Genomic DNA, 11866 nt, shown 5'->3' with positions numbered 1-11866 from the left:
ACCGTCATACAAATAATATATATAGGTTACAAGTATAGTACAAAAAAGTGAGCAAATCTGTTGAAGAAAAGTGTCAGACTTTATGTTAGAAGTTCCCTGTCGTCTGTTTTCAGGTGGAAGCTTAAAAAAGAATCATTTTATTCATCTCGGTCCATAACGCAAACTTTGAGAACCACATTTTTCTTTGGTTCTTACCAACTTTCTATTTGTTTGAATAAATAAAGTAAACGTCACAAAAAATGTCGAATGTAATACGGTTTAAGATTCATATACTTATTGCGTTGCAACCCTAAACAAAGTGTTTTTATTACAGGAAAACCCCTGGGCTAATAATCCAGATGGGCTTTGGGCCACAGTTTTTTCAGCAAAAACACCATAACATGCAGGACATTCACTTGGATTAACACACAAGAACGGAATGTTTTTATGTAACGACAAACACAGATAGACGTTATGAAATTTGTGCATAGTTTATACTGCGATAATGAGAGTAGTAACAAACAGTTTGCGTGGTCAAAATGTAAGCGTTCATATTCTGCTGCGTTTCTAAACGAAATGAACCGATACGTATTGTGCTACCGTTCAACCACACGTGGGTGCTCTTCCGTTCAATGAGTAAGTCTTCCAAATCTCTAGCATTCTATTCGTCACATTGACTTCGATTGTGTTGATATTTCCCCATAAATGTTTGACCAACTGCGTTTCAAGCGCATGGTCTCTGTGGGCGGAACGCTCAGTCATTACGGACAAAGGAGCGGGCTAAAAAGAGTAAATATACACTATTTATTATATATATATGATATATATATTATTATACACCTATTGGGGAAACTCCGCCACTTGAAGAATACTAACTTACAAATCTGGTTAAATGACTTCAAATTAATCATTGAACTATATAGTAAAACCAAAAGGCGGATTTTCAACTCAGCTGCTTAACTTTATTAGTTCAAGCTTTTCCAGGAGGAGCCTTGCCTAGCCCCATGCTAGTTACAGGCCCTAACCTCCAGGGGGCTTAAACCTTGCAAAAGTGTCACCTCGGCGGTCATTGATTTTATCGTGCAAGTAGCGCAAACACATGCATTTTGTACTGTTGCTAACTTTAAATGTACGCTGCACTAGAATATACTTACCACGATATTGTAGTCCCCTTTGTTCAACTTTCGACGCATAAATCCAGTGATCCATACATCATCGAGATAAAGATGAGCAGTCCTTTTCGATTTTTCGAACAAGTCTTTGACCATTTTGCTACTTGTAGTGTACATTCCACCGCGGCAATAAACCGGCCAATAATCTCCAGGGTAATTTTCAAACGGCATGTACCACTTTGAGTCTTCTTCCCGGGACGGAGGATCCGCAGACTGGTAGTTATACACGCAAGCCATGGGAAGATCATCGAAGCAAATTTCACCGCTCACTGTCGTGCGGGTACTTATAAGATAATCAAGGTACCCGGCCAATGTGGACGGATTTACAACAAAATCGTCATCGATAGAAGCGTACAACCAGTTCTCCGGCAAAACCTCGGAAGCCCACTGCATGCCAGCAACCACTTTCTCAGGTAGAAACCTTCAAGCATGTACAGTAAATCAATGTTTATGTAACTGACCCAAATTAACATAGCAAAGATCTTGGCATTAAAAAAGAAACGAATTCGTTCATGCCGAGACCTGGAGCACGACGAGTTTAGTTGGTTGATTTTAAATAAAAAAGCTTTAGTCATTTGTCAAGTTTTGTGCTACCTTGAGTTGAGCTGAATTGTAAACGCAGCTTAGCTAGCGAAGCAAAAAAAAAACGCAAATTACACATATATTCTATATCAAACAATAGAAACCTACTGAGCAGAGTCTGTCTCATTGCACAGCAAGATATCCCCGTATTCTTCAGATTCCAGTTGTATTTGCTCGGCGAGAGTCCTGTTCACACTTTTACCGAGAATAAACACCACCTGAAATATGGCACTGTTAACTACTTTCTCCGACCCCCAGGTCTGACGAATAGCGTCTCTTCTGTCCCAGTTATAGACTGCGGACTTGACCAGGTAAACCATGTTCCACCGTGCAAGATGTACTGCGAAAAAAGTATGTTTACACAATAATCGATGATGTAGGACTCTATTGGTTAATGCCTTTTAACGTTGCATATGGGTTGGGAATTAGTATACTATTTGGTCTTCTGCTACTGTATGTCCAATACTCTAGTCCAGTGTTTCTCAACACCGAGTCCACGGACTCATTTGAGTCCGCGTAAGATTTTTGTGGGTCCGCAAGCCCATTAATTTACCGTATATAATTAAATTAGGCATAGGTCATAATTTTCGCGACGGCTTTTCGCCTCAAAAAGTAGGGGTCGCAAGAGATACTTTTTTCTCCTTTTAAAAAGAGTTCGCAGGTGTCAGCGCCTTTTTTGTTTCTTTCCTTCTCCCGCAATGCGTTTTCACCTGCGCACGTCACACCAGGTTATGCTCGCAAATGTCTGTGCATAGTAAGCCAGATTAGATATTGTTGGTGGCGAAAAGTTAAAATATTTTAAAACTTAATGTAATATCTAGTCATGGCAAAACGAAAGCAGGTGTTTGCATATAATGATGATTAATTGACGCTTGGATTTACTTCGGTCGAGGTAAATGGTGAAGTCTTAGCACACAGCTGAAGCAAAACTTCGTGGACACCTAGAAGCAAACCATGAAAAATTCGTCAACAAACCTCTTGATGTGTTTAAAGAAAAAGAATATCAGGTAAAGAGAAGTCGCTTTGATCACCCAACCGTTTGGGGAAGATTAGTTTACTCTCACAACAAAGCAGTGCGCGCTTCTTTCTCTGCTGCTTGGAGAATTGCTCGAGAAGTCGACAATTAAGCGCTTCCGTGCGAAGGCAGACAAGACTGCATGCAAATCAAGCGTAAAACAACGTAACATGTACTTGCGTGAAGCTGGATTTTCAACATTGGCTATGGTTAAAACCAAGTACCGGAATGAACTTTAACCAGCAGACGATATCAGATGTGCGTTGACGACCATAATTCCTGATTCCGACAAACTTGTGAAACAAGTTCAGGGACAAGGTTCTCACTGAGACAGGTTTAGCAAAGGTCGTAATTTTCAAGGTTCTCATTGAGATTTACATTGCAAATGTGCCCAATAAAAAAACTGCTTCTGCTTTTTTTTGTGTTGTGTTACTGTTTAAGTGTTGAACTAACTTATTTTTTATTCCTATTACCTGAGTCCGCGAATACTTATGCTAATGGAAAATAGTCCGTGGGCTAAAAAGGTTGAGAAACACTGCTCTAGTCTATAACATGTCTGAAGTTTGAAGGTTGAGAAACTATTACTAATTCTCCACACGACGTTTTAACTGCTGAGTAATGGATTGTATACAATGTTATCTGAAACCAAAACGAATGAAAGCCAGGCAAGGAACTTGTAAGCTTAGTTTTTGGAAAACAGCTTCAACAGTTCTGAGAAAACTGTCACAAGACTCACAATTTTCAACTAGTTCCTCTACCGCTGTAGGACGCAGCAAAAAACTGATTGGTGGTCTCTCTTCTGGCATTTCTTCCATGTAGATTCCCTCCGTGGCTGACAGCTTAGCAATCACATTTCCATCAAAACGTTGTACTCCGCATCTGACAAGTGAGAGGTCCCGTACACGTTTGAAGCAAAGCCGACTCACAAATAACCAGTTAACGATGCTGTTAAAAAAATATTTCAACTCAAATTCCTGAAAAGTTCCACATTGACATTACCGTTTAAGATTCCAGATTCCTGCTTAATATTACCAAAACATGACTTACGCGTACAAAATGATTCCGATTACTGCACCAGCCAGAAGTGCACACAATCGTCTTCGTGAAGTTGCAATTTTTATACGTTTGACATTCATAATTTATGCATATCACATATTCTTTCAGTACAGCATGTTTGAAAATACTGTACTTACTCACGTCGGTAAGTTGAAACTACAATGCCAAAAATAGTTTGAATAAAGAAGAATTAGAAAAAAACTTTGTCTTATCTGCCGTAAAAACTCTGTACTGAAGCAATAGATAAGCCTTAGCATTTTTTTGCCTGCAGGAATTTCGTTAACGTCTCAAAACAAAACATGTGACTCATCAATATTTCAATGGTCAAATTCTTACCAGTACTGAACTAAATTAAAAGATTGATATCTATGTTTGCTTAAGCCGAGTTTCAACAAGCTCAAGGTTGTTCTACAACAACTTAGGCAGTGGTGCCTTCTTGTTATTACCAAATATATTCAATGATGAAACCTTCGCAATATCACATACAAACACCATTCACATATAACATAACTGTACAACAACAACAACAACCATCGAGCACCAGCTTAAACAAGTCAAAACAGCTTAAACCGTCCGTACCAAAACCTTCTGCCTCAAAGACGCTAAAAACAACAAAAACCAAGCAAAATTGATTGTTTTACAACTCATTACAATTACAGGCTAGTCTGAATGTCACGCTCGACTTGCGCTATGTGAAAGATGTTCCAACTGCGAAACGCCTCAGGCATGTGAAAAATTACCATCAGCTATTGGTCAGTTCACACAGCAAGATCACTGACGTTTGTTTACAATCGCGCAAATCGGCAAACGTGTTATCAAATACCAGGAATGATATCAGAAACGTTGTGTGTTTGGGATGTGTGAGCTTATACATCTTATTTTAAATTTTATATGTTTTACATATACAGTACTAGGGTTACCATATTTGATAATGCACAATCCCTGACAAATTTACCTCAGTTGCATTGACCAACTTTAGAATATTTCCAAAGTAAATTGCCGCCATTGCTTTTTTGTGAAAGAAGGATAAACACGAAACAATACAAAAACAGCAAAGAAATGTTGCATTGCAATACACGAATGCAAGTTTTCTTCTATACAGTAACATTTATGAAAATGAAAATTAGCACAAAATTTTTACAAAATACGCTCCAAAGTAATTACAAGTAATGAACGTATAACAGTTTATGAATAATACTCTACTCCCCTCATACCAATCGTACTTTTCCGAAGATTTGATTTTTTTCAACAAGCTCTTGTTGGATTTCAAAAACACATAAAATTCTCCACAAGACATGCTTTGTACTGAAGTGTTAAAATTCCTTTCATTCTCTCAATGGTCATCTAATCTCTTTCTTAAAAATCTTAAATCTTATCTTATAAGGTAGTAAACAACTTACGTCATAAACGAGTTGCAGACAGTTTTGACGAGCTGAGAATGTTCGCGACCTAGAAAAAGTTTAAAAAAAGGTGGCAACCTAGAAAAACTTGGACTAAAATACAATTTTGAGAAATCCCGGACTTCAAGTACATTTTAGCATTTCTCCCTGAGGCAGATTTGAACACTAAATTCCCTGACATGTCGGGGAAAATCCTGACGTATGGCAACCCTAACATATACCGTACAACTATTTCTCGTGGCGTTGAGATTTTTTTTCATTTTTACCAAGTAAGTTTGATCAAAGGCCATTTGCTTGTGGATCGTCAGAGTTTTCAGGTCCACAAAATCCAGGTGCCGCATAGCACAGAGCGATTTGCATTTCGAGAATAAAGGTGCCTGCAGTCGTAAAAAGCAAACGCCTGCAATTATCAGCCAGTCGACACACACGCAATTGTCTGCACACTGAATGTGTCAAGAATCGTATCCGCAGGTGACGCTACCTCGGAAATGTGATACAAAAATACCTAAGCTATTCTACTGCGCTGTTCGTCCCATCAGTCATCGTACACCAGGCATGTGCAACCTTTTTCACTGGAGGGCCAAATACAAAATTTTGAATGACAACGCGGGCCACATGATTTTTTTCAGAAAAAATTAGTATCATAAAACGACTTTCCTGTGCAGTTTATATAGTTAAAAAATAGATTTAATGTAGTCCACGACAGGAAAATGCGAAAATTTCGAAAATTTCCATTGCTTTGATGTAAACTGCATCAAATAGTGATGGCTAGTATGAACTTCTAACATTTTGCTGAGCACCACGCGGGCCGCTTTGAACAACCTGGCGGGCCGCACTGCGGCCCGCGGGCCACTGGTTGCACATGTCTGTCGTACACGTACATTTAGTTTGATCTATAAGTGTGCAGCTTTATATGACTGGAGGCCTATACCCGTATTGGTATTGCTACTAATAGTTTTACTACTAATAAAGGGGTTAAATTCTTAAATGGATAAAAAAAAATGGCTTCAAAAGCCTCTGGAATTATCTCACGGAGCACAAGGGATCCACACAAGTTCGCTTTGACAAACGCTGATTTAGGCTATTTAACAGTCATATGCAATGAATGACAGTTGGTAACCCTTCCACCTACCGGTACGTGACCAGGCTACCGCTAACATCCAATACTTAGCTCAGTTAACTGTAGCCCGGATTTCACCATTATATATATATATGCTTTAACTGCAGATCAGCGTACAGCTTACTAACCCCAGATATTCCTGTTAAATTAAGTAACGCTCGAACTGCACCAACACCTCGTCTACAGGAAACTTACTACAGTATTCAATGCACCCATACCAGATCCAAACACCAACTGTCATGCACGTAGATTCTACATTGTGATGCTATAATTGCTTAACTCGCATCATAATAAGCGCCAAATTTGTAACATATTTTGGCAATAATTCATCAACTAATAAAATGGCAAAACTCTTTGTATGTTTTACTTGTTGACTGGTATAAGGTCCACTTGTTTAGCATTGGCCTCTCATTTTAATGTTACACAATTCCGTAACGTATGCCGCAATAAAAATGCGTCAATGAGTCAATGACTAAGGCCCACACTACAACACAATAACTACGAATTTACAACTATAGGCATAGCTACACTATGGCTATCTTACAGTAGTGACAGATGTCTAAGGGTCCATGGTACCAAGCAGTGCAGGATTAAGGTGGATGCTATTGATGCTGCAGCATTAGGCCCATTCCTGAAATAGGCCCAGACGAAAACAGACGTGAATTTTCCGGACGCTGAACAGTTTTCCTTTGCTTAATTAACCCACAAATAATTCTTATTATGAAATTTGTAGTCCGACTTTCGCACGCCTAGGCACAGTGTTACGCCTAGGCACGTAAGATAAAGCAAGATTTTGGCATAGACTACTTATTTAAGATGAAAAATTATAACACTTTTCGAGCTGTTTCAGGGCCCTTCATTACTTCAGCCGCAGATAAGATGCACGGCTTTATTAACTCTTCCCCAATCGTGTATGCTTTTTTTGGTTTTAACTATTCGTAGAGAAACTAGATAGGATTCATGAAGAAAGGATTTTTCGGTAGTCGTCATCTTTTCATTTGCTTTTTTTAATCGTTCATATCAGAGAATATTCGTCCAAAATATTCAAGTGGCTTGCCTTCAAGATTGTTGTGCTTTGAATGAAAGTGACGAACAACTTTAGAAGGTTTCATAACGTCATTTGGCAGAATTTGGGAGCACACCAAACATTAGGGCCGTGACGATTGTTCACTACCCGGAACTATTGTAAAACCAAGCTCCAAGTATTTTTATTGTATTGCCTGACAAATTCCCCTTTTCGTTTCTTACTTCCCTCTGTGACACTCAACTTATCTGCATATGCCCTTTTCGTAGTTTACATTTGCACCTACTGATACTTGGTTCATTTCCATTTTGAGAATTATTTGTTTCAGAAGTCTTAGTTTTTTCCTTCTTGTTAAAATACACTTGTTGGTTCGTTGATTCCATATTAATCCTTCTGTAGTTTAACAGGACAAGCTATTGCAGCATCTGAAAAGTGAAGAATGACCTTGTATTACAAAACTTTTTGAAAGCTAGACGCAGTTTATGACGAAACAATCATAAACGGCACAAAATCTAGGTCATCGGAAGGTTAACCTTTATTATTAAACAGTTCTGCTGTATCAACGAAGGAGAGATAGGCTATGCCAGTTTTAGCCTACTGCTGTGAATCGGCCAAGCGTAAAATGAGTTTTACAGGAAGTATCAACTTTGCAATGCTTATGATTCCAGATTAAAATTAGCTTGGCAGAAAGTAAGATACGGTACTTCGCGGACCGGCGGTTGAGAACCACTGAGTTAGGCTAAGCCTTCGGAATAGATTAGGTTAAGGCAGTAAGATTAGTACTCATTATGGTTGGGAAAAGAGTTAGCAATCATTATTGTTGAGTTCAATGTTGTTTCATTGCCGATTCACAAGCTAACACCGTGCAAACAACTGCCGGTTCACAACAAAAAATGATGGAAACCAGTGTCAGTTTATAACAAAAAATGATGGAAAGCATTGGGGTTCACTTGGACGCTAGCGACTGCCTTAATTCTAAGACAATTGCTAATGTTTTTTTTTTTGCACTGTGACGTAGGCTAAATATACGGCGTTGTGTTTATTGTAACGGAAGATTTCAAGTTAATGCGATAAATTTTACGGTTCTACAATTTACAAATTTAGCTGCGTTTTGTGCACGCTTGCTATGGCGTCTCAACTCAGTGGATGGGATAAAGCGAAAAAGAAAAGGAAAGAAGCAGCAGAACAAGAAAAGCTTCTGGCGAAAATTCCAAAACTGAGTTCATACTTTGGAATGCGAGCAGCTTCGTCTCAATTGCCTGCGTCGGATGCGATTGCGAATTCGAGCGCTCCTGAAGACCAGGCCAAGCAAGATGAACCTGATGAGGAAAGAGAGGATAAAGAGCGGGAAAGTTCAGCGGAGAGAGCAGAGGTGAAAGGAGACGCTATCACTGGCGAAGCACTGGCGCAAACGCTGGAGGATATCACCAATGATTTAGGACAGTGGGGTAAAATCAACGCTGACACTCGAGAATATTGGGCCAAGAAAGGTTCAAAACACTGCCAACACACTGAATCGATGTTTGAAGAGAGCGCCAGACAATACCTAGGTGAATCATTCCAACGTCGATGCACTAAGACCTTCTTCGTGCGTACGCATCCGCTCAATGGTGAAAAATCCTATAGACAATGGTTGTGCTACTCGCCTTCGACCGGGAAGGTGTTCTGCTTTGCATGCAAGTTGTTCGGTGGTAATGCTGTTCAAGCAACCAAGTTCGTATCCGGCGGTTTCGACAATTGGAGGACAGGCGAATCCAGAATAAAAATGCATGAAAGCAGCGATGGTCATCGCAAGGCTATGTTGTCTTTTGCGAGCCGACAGAGGGAGGCCGGTCGTGTTGACTACCTAGCCGCTAAACAGGTCGAGGAAGAGCGGTGTTACTGGCGCCAGATTGTAAAGCGGCTCATCGACGTTCTGATATTCCTAGCTAAGCGTGGCCTTGCTATAAGGGGCGCGGATGAGATCATAGGTTCCCCTCATAATGGTAACTACCTTGGCATCATTGAGTTGTTGGCGGAGTACGATACTCTGCTGGCTAGCCATATTAGAAAATATGCGAACTGCGGGAAAGGTCACATTTCTTATTTGTCATCCACAATTTGCGAGGAGCTGGTGCAGCTCATGGGACAAAAGGTGCAGGACACCATCCTGAAAGAAGCCAAGAAGGCGAAGTATTTCTCTGTCTCGATTGACTCTACACCTGACGTATCACACCTCGACCAGCTAACGATTGTTATTCGATATGTTCTGCCGTTGGGTCCAGTTGAACGGTTCCTGACATTCTTGCCTATGATGAGACACACCGCTACGCACATGGCTAGCATACTTCTGAACTTTCTGAAGGAAAATGGCTTGGATGTTACTAACTGCAGAGGCCAGTCGTATGACAATGCGTCAAACATGTCAGGACGGTACAACGGTGTCCAGGCAATTGTGAAGCGAGAATGTAAATATGCTGCTTTTATTCCATGCTGCAACCACAGTTTAAACCTGGTAGGAGACCAGGCTGTTAATAGCTGCGCTGGCTGTACCAGGTTTTTTCATTTTGTCAATGGACTATACGTTTTCCTGTCTGAATCGACATATCGCTGGCAGAAACTGAAGAATCGCTGCACATTAACGCTCAAAGGTTTGTCTGGAACCCGATGGTGTGAACGTGCAGATGCTGTCAAAGCGCTAGTAGAAGGGTGGAAGAGCATTCAAGAAGTCCTGGATGAGCTTGCGGCAGATAAGGAGCAGAAGGCCGATACGAGAAACCAGGCCGACGGATTTTCGCGCAGGATGGACGAACTTGAGACAGCAGTTATGGCGACTGCCTGGAACGATATCCTATGCCGTCTCAACAGTACGAGCATTAGCCTCCAAGACCCTACAGTCAGTCTGAATACGGCAACTAGTTTATTGGCATCACTGGTCGACACGATTCAATTTGCACGGGACAGATTTGACGTGTATGAGCAGATGGCGATCGAAAAGGTTCCTCACGGCGAATACAAGGCTGAAGAACGTCGAGACCGTAAGCGAAAGCGAATGCCTGATGAAGGAGCTGCAAACGAAGAAAACCTCACCCCTAGGGAAACATTCAAAACCCATATATATCTGGTCATGATCGACAGACTGTTAGCTGAACTGGAAAAGCGAATGAAGGCGTATGAGGATATATCTACAACATTCGGATTTCTTTCGGAGCTAACGTCATTGAGCATAAAGCAGATCGAGAATAAAGCTCAAAATCTCGTTTCCTCGTATCCAGATGACTTGGAAGACACGCTGGTGGCTGAGCTCATACAGTTTGCTGCATTTATGCGCACCCAGAAATCGGTGAGTGTGAACGAGTCAGCAGAGCTTACCATGTACAAGCTTTTGTCGTCGTTGAACCTTTCTCAAACATTTCCAAACGTCGAGATTGCTTTGCGCATCTATCTGTGCTTGATGGTGTCTAATGCCTCCGGCGAGCGGAGCTTCTCAAAACTGGGAATAGTCAAAGGATAGCTGCGGTCCTCGATGAGGGAGGAAAGGCTAAACATGCTGGCGCTTATGAGCATTGAACATGAGGTGCTGAGCAGCCTTGACTGCACTGACATGATCGAAGATTTCGCGCTTGCTAAGGCTCGAAAAACAGTAGTATAAGTAAGCAGCACTAGCGCAGCATTGACAATATGCCAACGTTAAGTTGATCTGGATTAGCCTTTTCTTCATTAACTCCGCTTTTCAGGCAATATTGGTATTGAATTGTGTTGGTGTTACATAGCCTGATGTTACTCTCGAGTTTTTACGATAACACGTCGTTATTATTGTTCATGTTCATTAAAATTTGGCTGACTGCGTCGAAAGCAATAAAGGCTCTTTGGTCGGTCTGATTACGCGTGTACGGTGGAGTCAGAGTGTCGAATGCATATGTACCAATGCCTAGAAAAAATAGGCCTGTTTTTGCGCTGCAGCATCAGGCCCAGTTTCGTCTTAATCCGGCCCTGGTACCAAGGGTTTCATGACTACTAAGTAATAACACATTACGGTGTTGTGCCAAACCTGTTCCGGGCAATACAATACAAGGGCGGACCCGCATGTATTTCTGAAGCCCTATTCCAACCGAAAATGAATGGAGATGATGGATATCAAAGAAAATTTATTTAAATTATTACACAAAGCTTAAAATTAAGCAAAGAAAAGAGATATTATACAGTTGAAAGAGATTGATTGCTTTTTCATGAGTAATGGGTGCGTTGATACGATTTAAGCTGATAGGGACTATAACATTTCCCCGACGAAAAAGTACATGACATGGCTTACGTCAATCTTGTCAATGCTGAGGTTCTGAGTGTAATTGTGCGCAAATCAGTAATGTAAAAACGTAGCAATAGCAGGTTGGACGAAGTAATAATAAATATTTATAAATGACATTTGGACCGAAAAGCTTCCGTTTGGGCTCATCGTTCTTTGCGCTTCATCGTTTGTGACTTATACTACCACCGCTGCAAACAATCAATACAGTATTGCATCCTTTATTATTGAAATGA

The 11866-nt window shown here is 40.7% G+C and overlaps 2 protein-coding genes across 2 annotated transcripts; one reads left to right on the top strand and one right to left on the bottom strand.

The window, feature by feature from the left end:
- Positions 1–58: 58 nt before the first annotated feature.
- Positions 59–4378, bottom strand: LOC143460151 (beta-1,3-galactosyltransferase 5-like). Its single transcript, XM_076957554.1, has 5 exons — positions 3796–4378; positions 3485–3693; positions 1842–2073; positions 1134–1572; positions 59–759 (listed from the first exon to the last, which is right to left on the bottom strand). Exons 1-5 carry the CDS (start codon positions 3882–3884, stop codon positions 583–585), a joined length of 1146 nt encoding a protein of 381 aa, XP_076813669.1. The 5' UTR covers positions 3885–4378; the 3' UTR covers positions 59–582.
- Positions 4379–8418: 4040 nt separating this feature from the next.
- Positions 8419–11313, top strand: LOC143460702 (zinc finger MYM-type protein 1-like). The gene has a single exon (XM_076958306.1). The coding sequence runs from the start codon at positions 8475–8477 to the stop codon at positions 10839–10841; it is 2367 nt and encodes a 788-aa protein (XP_076814421.1). The 5' UTR covers positions 8419–8474; the 3' UTR covers positions 10842–11313.
- Positions 11314–11866: the final 553 nt, after the last annotated feature.

Source organism: Clavelina lepadiformis, chromosome 5, assembly GCF_947623445.1.
Source record: "Clavelina lepadiformis chromosome 5, kaClaLepa1.1, whole genome shotgun sequence".
NCBI classification, from domain to species: domain Eukaryota; kingdom Metazoa; phylum Chordata; class Ascidiacea; order Aplousobranchia; family Clavelinidae; genus Clavelina; species Clavelina lepadiformis.
This window is presented reverse-complemented; position numbering and strand designations above follow the sequence as displayed.